At 42.2% G+C, this 23,668-nt stretch overlaps 3 protein-coding genes across 6 annotated transcripts; 1 reads left to right on the forward strand and 2 right to left on the reverse strand.

Annotated features, from left to right (window-relative positions):
- Positions 1–3,101: 3,101 nt before the first annotated feature.
- LOC133927207 (protein G1-like2) lies at positions 3,102–5,071 on the reverse strand. 2 transcript variants are annotated; one of them, XM_062373565.1, is made up of 4 exons: positions 4,695–5,071; positions 4,457–4,578; positions 4,301–4,336; positions 3,102–4,193 (listed from the first exon to the last, which is right to left on the reverse strand). In XM_062373565.1, the coding sequence occupies exon 4, from the start codon at positions 4,155–4,157 to the stop codon at positions 3,372–3,374; it is 786 nt and encodes a 261-aa protein (XP_062229549.1). In that variant the 5' UTR covers positions 4,158–4,193; positions 4,301–4,336; positions 4,457–4,578; positions 4,695–5,071; the 3' UTR covers positions 3,102–3,371. The 2 variants fall into 2 exon arrangements, with proteins under 2 accessions (XP_062229549.1, XP_062229548.1); XM_062373564.1 differs by lacking the exons at positions 4,301–4,336; positions 4,457–4,578 and having other exon boundaries at positions 4,695–5,061.
- Positions 5,072–15,178: 10,107 nt separating this feature from the next.
- LOC133927208 (protein PAT1 homolog) lies at positions 15,179–21,103 on the forward strand. 3 transcript variants are annotated; one of them, XR_009911277.1, is made up of 6 exons: positions 15,179–15,393; positions 16,227–16,387; positions 16,898–16,954; positions 17,759–17,828; positions 18,327–20,820; positions 20,906–21,103. XR_009911277.1 is itself a non-coding variant. In XM_062373566.1 (5 exons), the coding sequence occupies exons 1-5, from the start codon at positions 15,342–15,344 to the stop codon at positions 20,447–20,449; spliced, it is 2,463 nt and encodes an 820-aa protein (XP_062229550.1). In that variant the 5' UTR covers positions 15,179–15,341; the 3' UTR covers positions 20,450–21,103. The 3 variants fall into 3 exon arrangements, 1 of the variants encoding a protein (XP_062229550.1); XR_009911278.1 differs by having other exon boundaries at positions 18,327–20,617; positions 20,685–21,103; XM_062373566.1 differs by having other exon boundaries at positions 18,327–21,103.
- A 697-nt stretch (positions 21,104–21,800) lies between these two features.
- LOC133927209 (uncharacterized) lies at positions 21,801–22,786 on the reverse strand. Its single transcript, XM_062373567.1, has one exon. The coding sequence runs from the start codon at positions 22,670–22,672 to the stop codon at positions 22,184–22,186; it is 489 nt and encodes a 162-aa protein (XP_062229551.1). The 5' UTR covers positions 22,673–22,786; the 3' UTR covers positions 21,801–22,183.
- Between the last annotated feature and the right edge of the window lie 882 nt (positions 22,787–23,668).

Genomic DNA, 23,668 nt, shown 5'->3' on the forward strand with positions numbered 1-23,668 from the left:
CAGCTGCTTAAGGTTCTTGTGCTCATGGTTGTGATAGAATCACCTATCAGGGACCTAAAACATCAATGGAGAGCTTAGTCACCTAAAAAAACTTTTTAGTTAAGTTGATTCGCCAAGATGTGCACAATACGTCTTTTATAAATGCTGAACCTGTTGGAGTTCTGCAAGTTGGTGATTAGCTGCCTCAGCTTAGCAGATTCCTGCCCGTAGTGCTGCAGCTTAAAATCAGAACACCTTATTAGGAAGTCTGATTCATCAAATATGATGTCAACATAGGCAAACAAATAACAGTAGTTAAGAAAAATGCTAATCACTCTGGATGAAGGATGCATGCTAGTTAAACATGAATGTAGTTGTGCGTTTGCCTTTTGGGCTTCAACAAATACGGGATTCCAATCCCCAAATCCAGACGTCATTCTCAATCACACATAGAAACCAATACAGGATTCCAATCCCAAATCTAACATCCTTCCGAGAGAATAATACAAATTGAATCGACAAATCAATGAGTGAGAAAAGTAGAACCCTAGAGGTGTCGATAGAGGTGAGGGAGTTCACCTTCACGTTGAGGGACTCGTCGAGGTTGTACTTGTGCGGGTAGCTCCCAGGAAGGTAGAAGTCGCGGGCGCCCGACGCGGAGAGGAGCGTGGCCGCCGCGACGATGATAATGAAGAGGAGTGCGCTGAGGCAGACCATGGTTCGATCTAGATCAAGGCCTTCAACTTCTAGGCTGCGATGGGCTCAGGGTGGTGGCGAAGAGGAGACCGGTGACGAGGCCTCGCTCCCTCCCGACGGCGAGGCCGCTGGAGATGGGGAGGGAGGGGGCCAGATCTGAGGTTGCCATGATGTCGAACTCGATGATGACATTGGTGGCGGAGCCGCTCCTGGCACCAGCCGCGGTGGAGGCGGAGGAGTTAAAGAGGCCCTGGTAGCTACCTGTGGCGTCGAGCGTGGCGCGGTTGGGGGAGACGAAGAAGGCGCTCTATATCTAAAGGTCGGATCTAAGGGAGATGGAGATGGGGAGGGAGAAGGACGGCTCTGAGTTTGCTCTTAGCAGTTTGGAGAAGGTTTCGGGGTCATGCACGTGTGGGGCGTCGTGTGAAATGCAGTGTGGGACGCTCAGTTGAGGTTGGAGCCGTCTGTACCAGTGTCGCGTGTCAAATGCAGTGTGGCATGCTCCAGTTGAGATTGGAGCCATCTGTACTTTGTATTTATATAGACAGTCTTATTTAAGAGCTGTCTGTATTATTAGTACATACGATTTCTAAATGAGAATCGTATGTACTAAAGTATTCCACACGGTAGAAATTGCTCTCGTTATTTTTTAAACGGTTTTAGTTTTAAACCGTCTGTGATACCATTTATACAGATAGCTCCGATGGTACAGAGACGTTTCACTAAATTATTTCTGTAATTATACCTAGTGGCGCCGCCCCGCTTCGCCGATGTAATGTACAGCCCATCGTCGCTTCGCTGTGTGACCCCGGCCTGATCCGGCCGCCACTGCTGGTTTTGCCGCCCGCTAGAGTCCCGCCGCCCCTCTATCAGTCTGATATCTGTCCATGGGGCTCCTTACCTCGATCTGCCCAGAGGATGAGTGGAACCAGTGCCACCGACTGACATATGGGTCTGGCTCTCTCTGCCTCCCTCTCTCTCACGCAATTATTAAACACTTTACATGGGTCTAAGGATTTGTGGCGTATTGCGGCCGCCCGGCGATCTCAAGTTGTAGCCGTTTATCAATGTACGCTACTGCTACTTCGCAGTGGACGTCAATGGCTACTGAAACGGACTTGAAAAATGCATGGCTAGCACACATACTGGAGAAGAGGAACAAACTGATGCCACCTGTTACTAAATGGGTTAAGATCCTCTCTAACTATATTTTCTTTATTTTATTCTTTATTTATTTTTTATTCTTTATTTCTTTTATTTTTTCATCTTCAACAACTTCTTGTCGAAGGAATTTGTAAAGAGAAAGGAGAGAATCTCGTCATAAAGAAGATGACTTTAAAATCTTTTCGTAATAAAAACTATAAAAAAAACTATTGAAACGCTAAAAGAAATGAAATTTCTTTCGTGAAAAAATTCTAGACCCTAAAATAAACGATCGGAGATGACGTAAGTGATATATAAAACATCCACAATGTACGAATCTAATCCGTGTCATAGGATTAGAATAAAGATTCTGCAATCCTGCGGTCTGCAGGAGATAACAAATTCACAAGTGGTGTTGTACCATAAAATAGTGATCTACCTCCCTCCCTATGCCTGGTGGCTTAAACTCTGTCCTACCATTCCCTTTTCTCCATTTTTTTTCCCTTCCCATCTGATGTATGCAAGACTGAAATTTCCCTTAATCAGTGCAGAAACTTTGTCAACTGACAAGTGTTTATGATCACTGAAACGCATGAATAAAAAAAACTCAGTACAACCTAATTTTTCATAGTACTGTACGAAGCTTCCAGTCTTTTCCTATTTTGGATTTCATTACACTGTTGTTTGCAGAAGTAACTGATCAGTACCGTGCATAAACAATGAGATACTCCAACACTTTCTAATTGCATCAACAAATCATGTCACGTTTACACTTCAAAGAGAAGGCACTTCTACTAGTTTGGGTACATGCTATTAAAAATTTCTCCCATCCAGCTCAAACATTTATGTACTTTTTCAGTCTAATGTATTTTTTTAGTTAGGAACTATATTAGTCTAAAATCTGTAAATACAATGCACATTTATCTCCTTAATCACTGTAGATTATTACTGTTTTGTAGGCAAATCTTTGAATTTATGTTCAAACTGAATCATGCATACATGACAGTTTGATAACTATTAAGATGGTAAAGTCGGACACTTAAGAACTATAGAACCGGATTTTCGAATATATATTTGTATTTATCTTTTCAAAACAGGTTTTAATAGAATATCATCTCTAAGAGAGGAGGAGAAAATCAAAGAAGAAATAAAGCACCAAGAACAGCAAGAAAAGACATAATATTAATTAGAGAGGTTAAAAAGTTGTGTTATCATCAATTAGTAACGTCAAAGAAACACAACCAATTAATTAAACAGTACGATACCTAAACTATTGCCATACATCTATTAAGCCTCCTATTATATATTATCACCATCATCGTTGCATACACAAAACGAGTACATGTTACTACTGCAAACCCTACAGTACAAGTACTACTATTTCCCAGCAGCAGAGCAGGAAATGTAACCAAAAGAGAGTAGCAGAGAATCCATAAGATCGAACAGTACGTATGTGTTGATCGATCCATCGTTAATAAGTCGATCATCCATCTTGAGATCGATCTTAACGCTAGATAAACCTCCAGATTAACCTACCTCGCTTTGCTATACGGCTAGTTAAACACAGACAGCGGCAGCATGCACCCCGCCGCGTGCGCCTCCGCCGCTGCCGCCAGCGCCAGCGCCATCTCATCACCATTGCCGCCGCCGTTGGCGCTGGCGCTGCTGTTGCCATTGCCAGCGACCGCTTCGGGGTTGCCCGGCCCCAAGCTGAAATGCCCGTGCAGGAACTGCGGGTGCGGGATGAAGAACTGACGCCGGGCCTCCGGCACGGGCCGCGCGTCGGCCGTCTCGGTGGCCGCGGCCGACAGGACCGGCGAGGAGGTGTGAACCGGGGTCGGAGGCGTCGCCGCCGAGGGCTGCTGCTGCTGCGACGGGGCCGGCCGCTTCCGGCGCTTCTTCTCGTAGGCGATGCCGCGCGCCTTGGCCTGGCTGTCGCGGACCTCGCGGAGGTAGAGGCGCACGGCGCGCGCACCGAAGGGGTTGGCCTCGGGCCTGCCCCCGTGCTCCTCGAAGGCGGCGCGGAGGCGGCCGACAAGCGCGTCGAGGCTGCCCCAGGCCTGCCTGAGCGGGCAGGGGCACGGTGCCGGCGGCGACGGGTGGCCGAAGAAGGGGCAGCCCAGCGCGTGGACCTTGGTCTTGCCGAACTGGTCGAGGTAGCGCAGGAACTCCAGCACGTGCGCGCCGCTGCACCGCGCGAGCTCCAGCGGCGGCCGGTGGTTGCGCAGGTACTGCCCGAACGTGTGCCAGTCCCGCCGCTTCTGCGACTCGTACCGGCTCGGCCGCGGCGCGTCGGCCGCCGCCGCGCCCGGGCTGTCCGCTGCGCCTCCGCCCTGCATGCCTTCCACTTGCTCCGCGCTACTCACGCCTCAGATCTGCATGCACGCAGTTAAAAAACGCCCTCGGTTAGTGCGAATGCAACGCCGGGAACCAAAAGACCCAACCAAACGCTGCTTTTCACTGCCATCGGTGAGTCAATTACATGCTAATCTTGAGCTTCTCGAGAGGAAGCTGGAAACTTTCGCGGCGGCGGAAAGAGGGAATAACAAATTAGTAAACTAGAAGCTTGAGATTTCGTGGTCCTAGCTTCCACTGCTTGATTCAAGGTAAAAAAAAGAAAAGAAAGTGTTTTAAAAACCTAGGGTTTGCAATGGGGAATCAGATGGTCCAGAGCAAGTACGGTGCCTCTGAGGGCATCACATCCCAAGAATTGCCTGATCTGAGGTCAGCAGCTGCTGCGGCAGCCTAGAAACTGGCGCACTGGTTGTCCAGAGATATATAGAGAGAGAGGGAGAGAGTCAGTTGAGACACGGTAATGAATCAGCAGCGAGAACAGAAATCGCGCATCGATCGAACGATCAGCCGGTCTCACTCACCTGAGCGCCAGACGAGACGGACCGATCCTGTCTCCTCCCCTGATCGATCAGGCGCGCCAGGAGGGAGAAGCGAGCAGATGCAGTTTCCTTTTCCTGCCGAGAGGGATAGGCGCCTGCAGGAGGCAAGACGAAGAGGAGGGGGTGGACGGGTGGTGAATGCGATCGAGGAGGACGGGACGGGTGGTGGTGGTACTAGTAGGGTGGGCAAGGGCAAGCGTGTACGGCTGGGAAGCTAGCTGAGCCCAGCAGCCTGCGACATTGAGGAGGAGAGGACGGAGTTGCAGCTAGCAGCGGCGGAGCAGCGGGGGAGGACAGCGGCGCATACACACATCCGCAGCAAGAGGGAGACGCCGACCGAGCGGTGACCCCAATCATTTAAGGCCACGGCAGGTGCAACACTGCTCGCCCCGGATGTATGTATGCGTCCGATTCATCCGCGTCGCCTGTATTTGCGTATGCTGCTTAGTTTACCTACGTACGCCAGACGGGCCTGCATCTATATGCCAAAAGTACATGCGTGATGTTTGACTGGCGTATATGACTTCGATCGTGCGTGTCTACGAGTGAACATGGAAATTAACGCGACGTTTGATCGATTGCCTTCTACCGCTAGATCCTGCGTGAGTTGGAAACAAATTAAAAATGCTAGGTGTGTCGTACTTTGTCAAATTTTGCCAGACCTTTTTGTGGTGGTTGATTTTTTTTGTTGACACGATTTTGGCGTTTCACTGTTTTCAAGCTTTAGAGCCCACCTGGGATAGATTCCAATCTTCCTAATGTATATAGGAGATTCTAGCATCCGGATGTCCGATAGATAAGGATGTTTCAACTGTCTGTTGTAACATCGAAAACTAACGTCTGTAACATCTGAAATCAACATTTGTAATATTAAAAAAATACATCAAAATAGCACACAAATCTTGATCCGAAAAAATTATTCAATTGAGTTAATTTCTATATTTCATATCTCTAATATTTCAGATGTTCAAAATTTAATATTTCAGACGTAATATAAATTTGTTGCACTCAAATCATGCATCAAAATAGCACATAGATCCAGACTAAAAAAATATCCATTTAAGTTAATTCCTATATTTTCGTATCTAATATTTCATATGTTCAAATCTAATGTTTTATATGTTATAAAAATTATTGCTACAGTTATTTTTTATGTTACAGTCAACATCCGACGTCCGATTTTTTTTATCCTTAGAACCTTTGGAGTTGAGCATTACCGAATGTGTATCGAACGCATTGTTGGCTACCTCTTAGGCATCGTTTGGCATAGACCTGAGTAGGGTCCCGGCTGTAAAATCCAACAGGCAACAGAAATCACTAATCAGGCCGTGGTCGAGCCGGGCCAAGCCAGCTACGATTTTTACATTGAAGAATAATTAAAATTAAAGTTTCGAGTTGGACCTGATTTTTTTTGTCTGAGAACTTGTTGCCAAGCTCGTCCGTATCAGCCAACGGGCATCATGGGTGGGCTAAAATCGAGCCGGGCTCGGGCTTTTTCCGGACCGGGTATTTTCTTCTCAAATCTAGTTTGGCAATGAGGTAGGGCAAGGTGTGAAAATAGACCAAACAAGCTCTAATGCTTTTTAGAACTACAAGCCGTAGTAGGACTGACCCTTTTTTTATTACTCTCATATGAACTTATTTACAGCACAAAGTTTTATTTGGATAGGTTATGGTTTTAGAACTTCAGTCAGTTGAGAAAACGGTTCTAACGGTTGAATTTTAATTGTTGATTTTTATAATAATTTTTTAGCTTGTCAGTATAAAAAATCAGAAAAAAAATTTCTCTTAGCTTGCTTCTTACCTTCCAGTTTATTTCAGCTATGATCGTTTTTTCAGTCAACTAAAAACCACTGAAAATCAAGAGCAAAAACTAGCTCCTTAAATAGATTCCGGTTTTTTTAGGAAATAAAACCTATCCAAACTGAGCCAAAGCATCCTACGTATGGTAAGCCTGGCAAGCCACTAGCTTAAACACCAGACTACCGAAGTTTTTTACATTTTAGCACCATAAACATTGCAGCCGCATATCACTTGGTTTGGGTAAAACCGATTAGATTTTGCAAGATGTAAACAACTAATCCCACAGCCAACGCCCATCAGGAACATTATTCTTCCATCGCCATGTTAGCTTCCCTTGCGCGCCTCTTAAGCTCTAGTATTTTTTGTTCCAAGAACACAACACCATAGATCCATCTTTTCTGGCGAAGTATCTCGTGCATTGACATTGGGTAGCGTTAAGAAGTCAATTGGTCATAAATGAAATGATCCATCATAAGATCATCCTAGAATTTTGGTGAGAGGTCTCTATTCCTCGTTTTTACACTAGGCCTGTGCTTACAGGGAATAAGACGATGAATCAACCTACAACATTCCTCAAATAAAAAAAAAATAGGAGTGAGATAATCCATCACTATCCCACTCAAAATAAACACACCATACGCCATGCTTTCGATCTCCCACATCTGATATGGGACTATTCGAACCCTTCGAGATTAATTGCCCCCACGGTGAAATGCGGAGTATACATACTTTTACACATATTTGTACGTATGCCGTGTGTACACTGTACAACACAACAATATATACCTACATACAGGCCGGACGAGCGGCACGTCATCGAGTCCCCTTCTTGCGTAGGACGGTAGGAGACGCTAGAAACTAGAAAGCGAAAGAGATGAGATGGTAGGGAGGCAGGACGGGGTGGGACCCGGAACGTAGACATTCACCTCGTGGGCGTGATGGCAGACTGGCAGAGCGATCGATGGCCGTAGGGTCCAGAGTGATTCTTTCCACGTTACTGCAGTGAAGAGGTCGTCACCTCACCAGTCTTTTCACCTTCCTCCCATCTCTCTCACTCATCCAGGCTTATCTCCTACTATATTTTTATTTTATTTTATTTTCTTTTTAATTCTCTTTTTTATTTTTATTCTCTTTATTTTCTCTTATTACTAACAGTTTTTTTAAAGAGAATAACATTTTTTAAAAAGAATTAAAAAAAGAAGAGAAAATTCCATACTGAAAAAAATAACCTTAAGAATTTCTTCGTGATGAAAACCGTGAAGGAAAACCGTTGGAGTGTTGAAATAAACGAAAATACCTTCACGATGAGATTTTCGCCCACGACAGAAATCCCTTAGACGTGATCTAACTACACACGTACAACTAAACACATTTCATATATGTATGATCAGCTCTATAAATAGACAGCATGAAGATCACGCCTTTAAAGAGATCATTAGGACCCATTATAGATCCCATAGACGACGGTACATTGTAATATATTCATGAGACAAAAAAAAAAATTATTCAGACTCGAACACCACACTGGTGCCTGTCCACCGAGCTATAGCCTCGTTCGCTCTCACTCATCGAGTCATTGAACGAAGAATGGATGAGACAATTACTGGAGTATATTTTTGGGGTAACACTGCAGCTTTTGCTCGCATTATTGATGCGCGCGGAGTGGAGACGTCGTGTCACCACCGGCAAGAGCTAGCGAATGACCCGCCGGCCGTCCGGGCTGTGCTGTTGCTGCTGCCATATTTGCCCATCCAACAAGCGCGGTCGCGCCTGCTGCACCTGCGTGCCTGCTACGCATCACGCACGCATGGGTTTTTGTACTGGTCTCTACGATGCATCGATGGATCCACCGCCAAACAGCGATTAATCCAGCGTGGAATGCACATCCCGTAGCCGTACGTACGAGTGCAGAGTATATACCCGTATACATATACCGTAACGTACATGTATGTAGATAGAAGAAGATAATGTCTTAGCATGAGTATTAATTAATAAGCCCGATGAGGATTTAATATTTAATAAATAAAGATTTATTAGAAATACGGTATATCTTAAAAGATAGATCTCATCATACACTTGCCTTTTTATTTAATATGTTAGATTTTATAACCGTTATAAATTAATGGGCCGTTTGGTAGAACTCTGATTCTGTGGTAGAAATGATTAAATTTGAAGAGCAAATATTGCAACCGTGAAGTCGGATTGGCAATACGAAGCAATGCTAGTCAGATAGAAATAGAAGTAACCCATTAAGATCCATAATTGATGTGAGCTATGATTAGATTCATCTGGCAACGGCTTTAGATTTTACAATACGAGTGAACTTGCTGATGTCCTTAGGATTAGATTTGCACACGGCTCCATTGTAATTGCTTTTTTTAGATTAATCAATGTAAAATACGACGTATGGTTATTATTCTAATAGATATGTGAACCTGTATAAAATATTGTATCTTCTCTTCGGTATACACATTTAATAATTAAATATCTATTTTAAATAAGTATTTGTATAATCAAGTTTACCAAACGTCCAAGACACGCATAGTATTTGCAGCCAGCGACGGCATCAGCTGAATATATGTTGGACCTAATCCATCCATCACTAGTCCAATGACAAAGGGTTAATTAGTCCGTGTAGGTATAGGCGAAGAGAAGTAAGTGGCTAAGCACATAAATTACGGTGCATGTATACGGACAGTATACTACTGTACGTTACGCAGCACAGGCAACCATTGAGCTGTGTTTGTGGGAAAAATTCAAAATTAGACAACATATATAAGCGTATTTATCAAAATAGATAATATGTTGTCGTATTTACAATTTTAACATTCATATTCGGTACATCATTTATCAAATTAAATTTTGGTACACCGTACGTCAAAAGAACTGCGGACCCAATCGTATTCGGCACACCGTATGCCGAATATGGGCTACAGTGCCGTATTCAGCACACGGTGTGCCGAATATGGGCTTTGCACGACATTGAAGACCGCATGACAGGCAAAGTCCATATTCGGCACACGGTGTGCCGAATATGAGTTTTTCGACGTATGGTGTACCGAAAATACATTTTCAGTAAATGATACGCCGAATATAAATGCTAAATTTTTAAATTCGACAATATATTATCTATTTCGATAAATACGTTCATATAGATTGCCTAAGTTTAAATTTTGTTTGTGGGCTCCTGAATCCTGATCCATCAACACTTCGTTGGGTCGTCTTCTCCTTGTTTCTTTCCTCAGCTACCGGTCATATTGGCCTCGCACTTTCTGTGCACACGTGTGAATGAATGCAACAAGTGCATGCACGCGTGTGAATGAATGCAACAAGTGCATGCACGCCTGATCGATCGATCGATCAGATCAGCGTCTGCTTGTTCACTCCCTTTCCCTTCCTGGAGAAGCCTATGCGTGCCCTCCTTTCTCTGGACCAAACTGATCGTTCGTGGTCATTGAGAGAGAGAGAGAGAGCATTGATGGCCGTGCATGTGACTGACCTATATTTTGTCGGTTTCTTCGTTCAAAGTCTCTGCGGCCTGCGCTTGTTCTGTTCGGTGAGTCTTGTCTCTCCGTTTCGGACAAACTCCGAAACTCGAACCCTTTCGATTCACGTATGGTGAGGTACTTCTATTTTTGCATATAATAGCGGAGATTAGCGTACACTGTAATGGACTAACCATTGCCATCGAAACCTGAGATGAACATGTAAATAACCTGGAGGCTGGAAATCTCAGAAAATGTAACTGCAACAGCAGGGGACTGCAGGAATGATCAGCCGTTGGATTGTGTAATGCACACATAGCTATGATCAAACTTGTCCCGAAGCATGGAGCCGGTCAGCCGGATACGTTTTCCGTTACTTGCACCAGCATTTGAAGTAGCATATATGCTTGCATCCTCTATACTAATTTTTTTTCCAGATTTTTTCATGATGTTTTAATAGTGTTTTAAATTTGAGAGCATTGAAACGTGGTATTTTTATATTTTTTAACTTATCGCCCACCGAATGAACGACAGGACTATATATTTATAAATTTTGAAAACATACACATATATTTGCAAATTTCGAAAATAAAAAAACTCCAGTTCAAGGAATCCATCCTACCACAAGCTATTGGGCCTTATTGGGTTTAACCACCTGAGTTGGGCCTAATGCAAAAGGCTCACAAGTGCCACCTTCTGTATTGCAGCAATGGCAAGGGCTGTCCCTTTTCTCTTCTTCCCCCCACAACTTGGACATCGGTGGAGTATCATCCCGTAAGAGATTAGTGCCCGAAGGACTTTTACATCCCAACACTGCCAAGGCATACGCCAACTTGATATATTATCTAGGACAGAAACTTAAAAGAAAAACTAATAAAGTTCTTCGGCTCGTAAATCATGCCACATGCCAATGCCAGGCTGAAAGTCTCACTCTCCAAGGCCAGCTTGAGCATCATCGAATACGATCTATTTTTTTTTCTACTTCTAAATAAAATTCCTTATTTATTATCGAAAGATAATGTAATTTTCTATATATCATCATATGAAATAAACTTTCTTATTTGTCACCGTTTCTAATTGTTAATTCTTCTTCTCCACTGTCATCTATTTAACCAAAAAAAGACATATTTTTCTTTAGAGAGTAGGACGGCGACCTCGAGCATGGCTGTCGGCACGGCGGCGTGGACACCTGTGATAGGGATGCAGTCTCCCATGTACCCGTCCTTGCCTTCGGCACGTTCTTCTTCCATCCGCTCTTGCTTCCAGGAGGGGTTTATGACTCGAGCTCTGCCGAAGGTCGTCGTTCTCCTCCTCAAGAGTAAATATGTCTTTTCTATGAGTCAAATAGATAATAGTAGCGAATAAAAAATAAGAATTAGAAGTAGTAGCAAATAAAAAAAAGTTCATTTGTATGATAGTACAGATAGAATTGACTTATCTTCCTTAGCAAATAAGTAATTTTCTCAAGTGCAGTAAAGTTACCAAAGCTTTGTTTACAAAGAAAAACCTTTTCAACTCGACGTGAATTTCATCTTTGTAAAGTACTTATAAGTAGTTCATGATTTTTTTTAACGAAGGAATAAAATTATCCAGCCTCTACATTATGAGATGTGATGTATTTGATTTTTTTTCACTCTGTTATTCGATATAGTGAAAATTTACCACTCGGCCTATTGTCATAGACTCGAATGGGGCTATTTATTATTCTCAGCGAGATATTATCACTCTGATAAAGTAATAAAAAGTTAAATATTACGTAAGATGCACACAACCGAAGTCACATCTGCTTAAACCTAACAGATACGATAAGGTTTTTTTTCCTCGAGTAACAAAACCTGACAGTTCATTTGCACTACCAGAAATTGATCAATGTAGGTAGTTAGTCTGAACATAACAGTGCAGACAATGAGAACGACGACAACACATCAATTATGGGCTGAAAGCAAATTTGCACCTCAGTTCACCTTGCTTCTGACTTGTTTGCCTCGTTGGTCACCGTCATCGACTAGATTACTACCGGTATGAAGGTGAAATCATGATTCAAAATGCTAGCCAATAAAGCCGATTTCTAAAAAAATTGATTAGAAAAGGTATCATCAACGATGGGTAAAATTAATTATATAAATATTTATTTAAAATAAGAATACATGATCATCAACTATACGTATCGAAGAGGATAATATAAGATTTTATACATGTTCAAGTTTCTTTTAAGATAATAGCTCTACGTCTTGTTATATCTTAATTAATATAAAAAAATTACAATAGGTGTATCTAGATCTAATTATAAGAATCTCAACGAGTTATCTCGTGTTCTAAATCCTAAAGTTATTATTAGATGAATCTAATTATGGTTTGAATCTGTTGTAGATCCTAATAAATTGTTTCAGTTTCTATCTGACTAGGTTTGCTTCATGTTGCTGGTCCGGTTTCTAGCTTCCAACCTCGATTACCTCTTTTCTCATTCTTTCATTCCCTCTGGACATACCATTTCCTCTTCTTATATAATCATGTTAGAGAGGTGTTTTGTACTTGTAGTATTTGAGAGTAACATTTCTGGATTGTATAGCTTTTGAATATCTAGATGACTTCTTTTTAATCTGGGGATAATTTTCTTGTAGAATATGAAGAACTTCTTAAAATATCGACACATGTCATATTTATTTCAAAATAGTTATGAAATCTACTGTGTTGCATGAAAGACACGTGTAGAGTGATCTATCTTTAGGATATACTTTACTTTTAGTAAACCTTTAATTATTAAATCCTCCTCCGGATAAAATGGTCGGCCAAACCTCTAATCCTGTTTTTGGCTTATCCTGCCGACTCAGTTGCCCAGTAGTATAGTGTAGCATACACAACAGGCACGCACGGGCTCAAAAATAATCCCTGTGACAGTACTTTCTATCTTGTGAGTAAATCCTTTTTAAAAATCTCTTTTCTGACTAGATGCGTTCTGCTTTCTACGGCTTTAATCTTTGCCACCACACCTACCTTTCTTTCGCTGTCATTCCTTTCGCCTTTCCCTAAGGAAATATTGAGTGGTTGCGAGCATAAAGCAGTGCAGACAGAAAGGTGCACCTGCAATATAAGTTGCAAACTTTGGAAGGTCAACATCATGCATTAACCTTAAAGAAGCTCTAGTGACTAATGATTGGGTTAAAGCTTTGTTGATGGGTGGTGAACAAAATCTAATCTACAGATGCAGACTACAGTTCAGTTCCTGACGAAAAATAAATGCATCATTGGACCTTAACGATGGCCAACACTGAATGACGGTATCGCTGGAGGTCAAGTAGCTAGGATCCTATCAGTTAAATTCGGTGACTGAATGTACGTGTCCTCAGTCTGGTTGGGTATACGAGGTTAGTTAGGATGAGATCTTGCAGGATGAAGGCTCCTGCGCGTGTTTGGATGACTGAATCGTTTATCGTTCAGGATGAAATCTCGTACATATTTCAAACATATTCTTGTTATATACTGAACTAATCGGTACTTTAAAATCGGCCGCACCCCATGCAGAGTCGCCCGTATGAATAATAGCTTTAATTTTTCTTCGTTCAAAATAGTGATTTTCTATTACTCTAAAAATCCTAATTTTTTTTTATATATGTTCCATAATCCATATGAAACCCATTTAATTGAATTCACCAAAAAGCATATGCAAAAGTTAAACTAATATTTTTCTAAAAAATGCTATTCTTATAATTTTTAATAATTGTTAGGATCTCAAATAAATTCCTAAAAAATTAGAAAAAATCGTTAATATTCTCCTAGGTTATATAGTGAAAAAGTGATTTCTCTGTAATGCTCTATTTGTATGTATTTTTTATCATTTATGGTTAGTGATGATTAGTGACTATTAATTTTTATCATTTATGCTCTATTTGCATAGATGAACTAATAATGATTAGTACTAATTAGCAAGTACTATCCTATATATCTAATCAAATAGCCTACTTATATAATCTCATCCAGGACTATCCCATTTAGTTCTTACGTACAGACTTGCAGTTATATCACATCCTACAGTGAATTTAACGAGTACATTGCAAAAACATATAAGTTTATTCCATATAACCACAAGTAAGTATCGTTTTGGATACCAAAAATTCTTGAAACCTAACTTTGATGATGACAAAAGCGCAAACACAGACATAAAACGTGGAATAACCATAACGATGATCACGCACTTAGCCTATAGCAAGCTAGCAACAGTACTATTCTAAGCTCTAGTTGTGTAGTAGCGTGCCGACCTGGATAAGTGACCACACCAGACGCAAAAAGGTGCCTAAAAACCATAGAAAACTCGTACAAGAACATCAAAAGCATCCAGCTCCGAGCAGACGCAAGAGGATGCCTTGACAGCGAGAGAGTGAAGAATCGATTTGATTAATATGTGGCGATCTGCATCGCAAGCATCATCTAGTGGCTCCGGTGGAAGTGAGCCAATTCAACGTCCAGCTCCGAGCCAAACCGACCAGAAATGGATAGCGCACACATGGCTTAGCTTCTTTAACATTGGGAGGTAGCAAGTGAACTCGACAAGTAGTTTGGTTATGGATGCTCTTGTCTATATGGTCGATATAAATCCATGAAGTTTAGATTTAAGCTCAAGATCTTGCCTTTTTAGACCTCAGTTAGGGACTGTCAGGTTCTTGAATCTAGAAGCCAAAATAAAATTTAGCCATGTTTATAAAATTTAGCTTTTATTTGAATCAAGTTCAAAATTTAGTCGCACTACGAAAAATCCGGCTAATTTTTTTCATAGCAAAACTAGACAAGATGCGCACATAATGACTATCTCAATTTTTAACGGACCAAAAATTTAACTAGACCTTAAATCAAATACTACTCTATCACCCAAGAGGAAGGGTGACAGCTGGGGCCACCGCACACTTCTGTCAATCAAATCATCGAGTTTTTTTTTCTTTAGAAACTCAATGTTTTCGTATTCTTGCAGTACATGTATAGTCATAACTGCTCGGGGATTCTACGGTTCTATTGGAAAAATTCATTTTCATCTAAGTGAAAGGATTCATGATTTTTTTTTCGACACATATGCATGAAAAAATAATAATTATATAATAATAAGAATAAGAATTCTAATCTTAATAACTATTTACTCCGATTTTAATATAATCTTATGGTCCTAATTTTCACATGGCCAAAATTTGTCTGGGTTTCTTGAAATCAAAACCCAGCGTATCTGTTTTGGACAGTTGGGACTTTTCCCACTGCTTCTCTCTTCAAAGCCGCCCTTGTTGCTTAGATCTGTCCGCTCCTCCAAATCGCGGAGCGACGAAACCCTAACCCTAAATTTCTCGCGAGGGTTTTAGCCATGGCAGCGCCTGACGAGGGCGGCGGCGGCGGCATGGAATCGTCGGGGTTATGTGAGCTGCTTTCTCTTATCGGTTCTTCTCTGTGTGATTTGAATCTGTTCGATTGGGTCTCGATTTGGCTAGAATGCTGCGTCATTCAGGCTTTGATGCCAAGTTAACTGTATTTTGGGGGTTGTTAGATCCGATCTGGATGGTCTATGCACCGGCGACTAGTTCGAATTTTGTGGTTTTAGAAGGATGTAGGCGATATGCTGTAGGTTCGATGCTGTTCTGCCTCTGGGGTTGTCAAATTGGCTTCGTGGATCGAGGGATCAGCACGCGCAATAAGGTTGTAATTTTCGTGCGTCTTGATTACTATGGTAATAGCGTCCGGTGAATTCAGGTTGGTGTTGCTTGGTTTGAGCCAATTCTGCCTTTTTGAGTGCTTTTGTATTTGGTTTGTTGTAGGATCAGTGCTGCATCTGGCACTAACAGTGGCGAACTGGGTTTGTTTGTTGTATGCTCTTGTTGCTTTGAGTGCCATTACAACCATAAAAGTTGTGGTTTCAAACTCATTCAGCTCATAGTCTATCAGCATTTGTATGGTGATCAAAATTAAAGTTGAGTCGGTGAATTAAGATGATGACATGAATTGTTTGTGCCTTTCTGATTGTTTTCTTTTGCAATTATCAGCACGAAAAAAGATAATTCAATTTTCTCTCAAGTCTCATCCTTCTGCTCCTGTCTTCTCCTTTCTGTCCCGCCAAAAATCCAAATAGTACACCAGAGTATACACCTTGTTTTTTCTCAATCTCTGTTACTTGCTGGTTTTATTTCTCAATATCTGGTTTTAGTCTCAACCTTCTGCTCCTGTCCTCGCCTTATCTTGAAATCTTTCCATGCAGGTGACACTAGATTTGATGCATCACAGTATGCCTTTTTTGGCAACAATGTGACGGAGGAGATTGAACTAGGCGGATTGGAAGATGATAGCGACAGGAATGCTGCTTTCGTTGGACTCAATGATGTTGAGCACACACCTTCATCTCAAGAGAATGCGCTAGAGGTACTGGTATATTGAAATGTCAAACATTTTATGCCTGAGTTGTTAATATGATCTTTAACTATTTATTCCATGCTGGATAAGTGCTGCAATGAATAAAAACTATTATATTTTTGTACAATTATGACAAATGAGTAGTTCCTTATAGCACTATGAAGATACTGTTTATCAAAATGGTAAGGGAAGGAAATCAAATATTGGTTTAGAAGATTGCGAATAGAGAGCATTAGTACAACAAGATTTTGTCCTTCTATTCTTGTTTTTGTCCTCTTAAGTTAGTACATAACATGAATCTTGTAAAGTGCAGTTTTAGTCATATAAGCATTTCACGTAAAGCATGATAATCTGAATATGAGAAAATGGGCTGCCTCTCTAACAGATAGACTCAAGTGCTTGTGCTTCCATGTACGGTTTGGCTGATGCCTTGTTGGCTTGCACTGAAACAGAAAGATGAAGCTCTGTGGCTCGTATCCTCTGTACCCACTTCTCACATAAACGTAACTTGTTTTTCAGGCTGAAGATATAGGTTCATTTTCAGATGTTGATGATCTTGCTAATACATTCTCAAAGGTTAGATTTCCTTGAAAACTGGAATTTGATATTGCAGTAATATTCATTGGGTTCATGCACAAACTCATTTTCCTCATCTTTCATCTTTGTGTTCTTATTGCACTTGATACATCTTTTTAATTAGATAACAGATACTTATTGTAACTCTAAAGCTATCATAATGGTCTTTTTGCATCCAGACATTGAGGGAAATGAAGTTTGTTGTGTCAGTTTTCAAGTCATTTTTTAAAACCTTTCTTTGTGCGATGAGTCATAACTTTTATTGTGTATTGTTTGTCTCCTCCATGCTAAAACATGGATTAAAAATTCTAGCAAAATGTACTATATGGAATTACACCTTTACCTACCTTTAAAGAGGACTGAAAATTGTTTTAATATAACTTCTCTGAAACCTACCATCCAATCTGCCCCTTGATGTTTTACTTGTTGAGTTGTTGGTCATATGGTGACTTGATGCACAACTGCCCCTTCCAATGATATGTATGTAATGAAAAGGAAAAAATCGTGATGCACAACTGCCCCTTCCAATGAATGTATGTAATGAAAAGGGAAAAACAAATACTTCCATGGCTGTATACTTGGACTCTGCCTTTTTTTTTATTATGCATTATGATGCATGACTGATCTGCTTACTGCTTCAGTTTACTGCATGTTCTGGATTTAGCTGTTTCACTGTTATATTGCAGTTTAACTTGCATGCATGTGTTCTCCCATGGTATAAGCTTTTCATTGAAATAGATTATTCTTTAGACTATCTCTACACTGTTACCATTTTTATTGATTTTATGTCCATTTCACTTTCAGCTGGGAAGATATGTTAATAAACCAAAGCACATTGGAATAAAGAATCGTGGGGTTTCTTTTTCAAGAGAAAGTGAGTTGTGCTCTTCTGGTTAATAATCCATAGATATCTTTAATTTAAGAATTTGATGGGTTCCTTTGCTACCGTTCAATAGTATTTCTGCTAGGAACTTCAATTATCTCTGTTAAATGATTGTCATATATACCTGTGCAATACCATTTTTATCTTACCAAGGAAAAGATTTGAGTATTGTACATCAAACTAAATCGAAGTTCTTGGAGATGTTTATTGAGATCCTCCATGGAAACATTCATAACATGGTAACACATTTGCAATAATTGTTTTTGTGGATTCCACCCATGGATTTTGTCATGCCCAGTTATATAATGATATAATAAGTTAATAACCATTCCTTTTCTTTGACTGCTTATACATAGCTTTATTTGCATATGCTCTCCTTTCATATAATAATGCTGTAAACTGTTACAGTCAATTGAACTGCTACATCGGCGTGTCCATTTTCTTTGTTCCAATATGATATTTTAATATCATGTATATGGTCATTGTTAGGTTCTACTGCAGCTGACTGGGCTCCAGAATTTGAATCCCCATGCTGTCCTGATCAGTATGTGCAAGGTGCGAAGCAAGAGCAGGATGGCAATGGTTGGTGGTCTCAACAGCATCATTCTTCTCACTTTGTTGATTCCAGGTTGCACAGAACATCCTCATCCCCTCAGCAACAGGAACAACACAATCCTAATGAACCTGTTCTTGGACCAAGGCCATCTCCTTTGCACCGGACATCCTCATACCCACAAAAGGAGCATCAATACAATCCTATTGAAACCATTCCTGCTCCAAAATCACCAAACATTTCACACCCTCCACCTGGTGGACAACCGCATCAGATGAACATGCCACCTTTCAATGAATTTCAGATGCATATGTCTGCACGAAATGAAGCTCCATTCTCCCAGTTCCCTCTTGGAGGGACACCTCCAGAGTCGTTATTTGGTGGAAACCTGGGTCATATGGTTTCTACAGGCTTCTCAAATAACAACAGTGGACAACAAAATCTTCTGCTGAATAATGGACAATTTCCTGGGGAACTTGCCAGGATTATGCCAAATTTGGTGCAGAACCATATGCAATGTCCAAATGGATTTGTGCCCCCTCAAATGCTCCCAGTGCTCCAGCAGCATGGAAGGCTCCCAATTCAGCAATCTCCGCAACACTTACCAAGAATGCAGGCGCAGATGTTTGGCCCCCAGCATCCACCACGAATGATGAATAAGTTTGATAATTTTGGGATGCCTGAGTCGAGTGATCCAAGAATAAGATCATCAATGCACCATGGAAGGCAAGGTTACCGTGTTCCCCTCCAAGGTTCTGAATTCAGTGTTATGAGGATGGATAATGGGAGACCAAGGTTTAGATCCAAGTACATGTCTACTGAAGAACTTGAAAACATTTCAAGAATACAGCATGCCGCCACTCACATAAATGATCCATACATTGATGATTACTACCACCAAGCTTGTCTGGTCAGAAGATCTGTGGATGCAAGGTTGAAGCACTTCTGCCCAACCTTGATCCGGGATCCATCTTCTTGTGCACGCAGTAAGGATGAGCCACATGCATACCTTAAGGTCGATGCCCTTGGGAGGCTCCCATTTTCTTCCATCCGGAGGCCACGTCCACTTCTTGATGTTGAACTAGCTTCTACAACTGATGATAACACTCTTGAAAGGTCTGTTTCAAAGCCTCTTGATCAGGAACCTATGCTAGCTGCTAGGATCACTATTGAGGATGGCCTCTGCGTACTACTTGATATAGATGATATTGATCGCTTGCTGCAATTTAACCAGCAGCAAGATGGTGGTCTGCAACTTAGGAACAGAAGGCAGTCTCTCCTTCGTCAGCTGGAAGAATCACTGCAGTTGGCTGATCCACTAGGTCCTAATAAAACCGCACATTTGTCACCAAATGATGATTTGGTATTCCTTCGCATAGTTTTTCTACCCAAGGGCCGGAAACTACTTTCACGCTATCTCAACCTTATGGTTCCTGGTAGTGATCTGTCACGGATAGCTTGCATGGCAGTCTTCCGGCATCTGCGATTTGTGTTTGGTAATTTGCCCTCTGATAATGGTTCAGCTGAGACAGTTACTAAACTAGCCAGTGCTGTAGCTGCATGTATTCGTGGGATGGACTTAAGTGGCCTCAGTGCTTGTCTTGCAGCAATTGTGTGCTCATCAGAGCATCCGCCTCTTCGACCCCTTGGATATGCTGCTGGTGATGGGGCTACTGTCATCATAAAGTCTGTCTTGGACAGGGCGACGGAACTTCTTACTGAGCAGCTTGCTGCATCAAACTACAGCGTTCCAAACCGAGCCCTATGGCAAGCATCGTTTAATGCTTTCTTTGGGCTGGTTACAAAGTACTGCGTAAGTAAATTTGACAGCCTTGTTCATACAATGCATAAGCACCCTGCTGCTGCAACAGTGATAAGCAGGGAACTGCCAATTGAGCTTTTGCGTGCCAGTCTTCCTCATACAGATGAGCAACAGCGCAGACTATTACTTGAATTTGCCCAACGCACTGTGCCTGTCACTGGCCATAGTTCTCACGGTGCTGCTGGTGGACCCATGACATCTGAATCAGTCCCAAGCTATGGTGGCCAGCAAACATAAGTTGAAGCATTGGATACAGTTTTTCTTCTATCGTATAAAACTTGCACAATGAATTGAACATTCCATGTGCCTGTCCCACCACAAGAGAGGTCAAAGATGTGACCCGTAAGGAACTCACGCTGCAAATTAAGTTGATTGGAGTATGGGCAGGCTGGCAGTAATCTGGATGTATGTTTCCAGGCTAGTCTTTTTCTCTGCGTTGTTGTATCACACTGTCAGTTGAATACCTTATCAGGAAAATTTCCTTCTACACGGCTGTGTTTTGTTGCCCATAGGAGGAAACCCCTGCTGTATCTAGGTTAGCGGCTGTACAGGTGTTCCTTGAAGACAACGTTCCTCGTTCTTCAGGGTTCTTGTTCGGTGGCTGTGAGGTATTTCAAGCTGTAATTGGTTTTTGTTTTCAAGTTTAAGTAGCATCTAGGTATGAAAGTTGTTTTACTTTGAGTTTGCTTCCAGATTTTGCAGTCATTTAAGCCCTCTAAATGGTTGTGTTGGAATTTGCTCCTGGTTCCGTAGCCTTCTCATGGCTGGTATTTTCCTGTTATATTTTTAAGTGAATAACATTATATTGTGAAGTGATCAAATTTGTAATGAGCTCATTGAATTGATCTCTATATATCTTCCTCTTTGATGAAGAGATGTATTTTCTGCTGGTGTTTCGGGGGTACTAAGAAAACATACCAATACTTTCCTGTCTTACTGTTTTGTTCGTTGAATGACGCCTTTGTGCTCAGGTTGCATCTATCCTTGTGAATCTGGTGTAAGGTTTTGGGAGGCATAGCAAAAGCAAATCTGGGCTGCGTCCAGTAAACTACGGCAGTCTTTCTTTTTTTGTTCATTATGAGAAAATCACTCATCAACTTATGAGTTAATTTTAAGATAAAGGACTTGGGTTCTCCTGTTCTTCCATAAGAGTTGTACCCTCCCTTCACCACCACACCAAAAGGTGGCTCTTAGTATCTCATAGAAAATTGCAATACTGAGAAGCTCATTAACAGAAGTTGTTAGTTGTAGGTGACCTCTTAAAACAAACAGGAAGAACCTGTGATCTCCGCAATTTTCGCTGTTGCTTGTCTGAAAGTATGATGAGCAGAGCCCTTGCTTGTTGTGAAACTATTATTTGTTCAGCATATAGCGCAGTTACATGTAAATTGTATCTGCTCTTAAGAAGAAAATTCCTTTTACTGCCATGTTAACTGAAGAGTAAGGAAGAATCTCCAGTGCTGTGCTTGCAAGACTAACCAAATGTACCTATTTGGGACAGGACCATTATGCCACCATGGATTAGTCGCTTCAATTGAAGCTCACATTCCTCCCTTTGATGCAACCATGCAAATTAAAGTCTCAACCCTAATCCTTCCCATGAAGGCATGAACAGAATTGAAATTAAGCATCTTAGACCAGTACTACGAAACTGTGGCAGTAATTCACTCAGCAGACACATGAAGGAACTCAAATGACAGCCGGAATTCCCGCGAAAACTGGTACATTTTCATCACTCTCATGAACCTAACCCAAAACTCTGACGCATTCCTCGAACCCCCCCGGGGGGGGGGGGGATTACACTCATGAACCTAACTAAGGCTCTCTCTCTCTCTCTCTCTCTCTCTCTCTCTCTCTCTCTCTCTCTCTCTGTGTGTGTGTGTGTGTGTGTGTGTGTGTGTGGGCCTGGGGTGGGGGACACCTGAAACGAAAACCTGACGATCGATTCGATGCAAACATGCTCGGGATCGGTCAGGCAATCTTGGGCTTGGCCGGCGCAAGCATGGAGAGGCCGATGGAGGCGACGCCGAGCAGCAGAAGAACGTAGGCGAAGAAGGTCGCCACCGGCCCGTCGACGAGGCCGGCCCAGGTGGCCAACACCGGCGCGGCCGCGAGGAGGTACCCGCACCAGGCCATGGTCCCCGCGTCCAGGACGACGACCTCGTCCCCTTGGCGGTTGTCGTTCCCCACGGCGCGGTTCTCCTCCTCCAGCATACGCTCCATCGGCCGGAGTGGGAGCACAGCGAGGCTGATGAAGACGACGCCGAGCAGTAGGAGCGCGTAGGCGGAGAGAGCCGCGCCCGGCGTGTCTGTGAGGCCGGCGCAGATGGCCGCCACCGACGCGGCCACGAAGAGGTACCCGCACCAGGCCATGGCCCCCGCGTCGGCGAAGGCGACCTCTTGGTGGTTGCCGTTGCCGTCGTTCGCCACGGCGCGGTCCTCCGCCTGCGCACGCTCCATCGGCCGGTGGGGAGGGCGGGACGGATCGATCGACGCGGGGTTGAGGTGGCCTAGCCTCGATCGAAATCGCAGTTGGATTGTGGGAATTGGAGACGATTTGCTCGATTCCTCTCGATAACCCTCAGCCCCTCTTAATTATAAACCCTTGTCACTAGTATGTCTGTCACACTGGCCACCCGGGCCCACGCTCTCGTCGCGTAGGATTCACGCACGGCCGCACGGGCATTGACGCATTGTCGACCGGTTCATCTGACGTAGTTGTTTTTTACGTCAGAGACGTCACCGCCCTCGTCGAGGATCCAACGGCTGCGCTCGCTCGGTCACTGCTCGGGGCTAGTTCGCACGTGGTCGGGCGTTGGTTGGGGCTCGTACGCGCGGGTTGGCTCGGCCTGAGCTGAGCTGAGATGATGAGCGCTGCTGCTACAGTAAAAACTAGATAAATTAGCTGTGCAAGTTAGAGCTAGTGCATTCACGATCTTGTAAAAATTATAGAAAAATAATTATAACTTAGAAAAATGTCAAATAAATTTTGTTAGTTTTGTATTCATCGATCCTACATGTTAAAAATATTTGGCTCATGAAAATATGTGGGATCATGAAAATGTTAAAAATTATAAAACAAATATTCAAATTTGTATGAATGATGTATCTTTTAAAATTTCTTTACAGATTTTTATATTTCAAAATGAATTACAAGTCCAATCAAATGCTAAACAACTGAGGGCATCCAAAGGCATTTGTGACATTTCTTCACTGCGTTATATTGCTCTCAAAATTCTAAACAATACCGAAATAGTCATGAATTTTTTTTGAAAAAAGTATATTTTAGAGGATGCTATAATCTCTCTCCAAAAAAATTTAATTCAACCAATACTTTTACAATAAAAAACAAAAAAAAACAAATTTTATTATACACAGTTTGACCATATCGATATTGTTTGGAGATAGGGCACCCAAACAGCATGGCCATCCTTTCCGAACAGCATGGCTATATGA

The sequence above is a fragment of the Phragmites australis genome, chromosome 8, assembly GCF_958298935.1.
Source record: "Phragmites australis chromosome 8, lpPhrAust1.1, whole genome shotgun sequence".
NCBI lineage: Eukaryota > Viridiplantae > Streptophyta > Magnoliopsida > Poales > Poaceae > Phragmites > Phragmites australis.

What these genes read in the sequence shown, in the direction of transcription:
- LOC133927207 (XM_062373565.1), bottom strand. Translation starts at nt 4,157, where the DNA reads ATGCAGGGCGGAGGCGCAGCGGACAGCCCGGGCGCGGCGGCGGCCGAC.
- LOC133927208 (XM_062373566.1), top strand. Translation starts at nt 15,342, where the DNA reads ATGGCAGCGCCTGACGAGGGCGGCGGCGGCGGCATGGAATCGTCGGGG. An exon ending in CATGGAATCGTCGGGGTTAT is followed by an intron (nt 15,394 to 16,226) that starts GTGAGCTGCTTT and finishes CTTTCCATGCAG; the next exon opens with GTGACACTAGATTTGATGCA. An exon ending in CTCAAGAGAATGCGCTAGAG is followed by an intron (nt 16,388 to 16,897) that starts GTACTGGTATAT and finishes CTTGTTTTTCAG; the next exon opens with GCTGAAGATATAGGTTCATT.
- LOC133927209 (XM_062373567.1), bottom strand. Translation starts at nt 22,672, where the DNA reads ATGGAGCGTGCGCAGGCGGAGGACCGCGCCGTGGCGAACGACGGCAAC.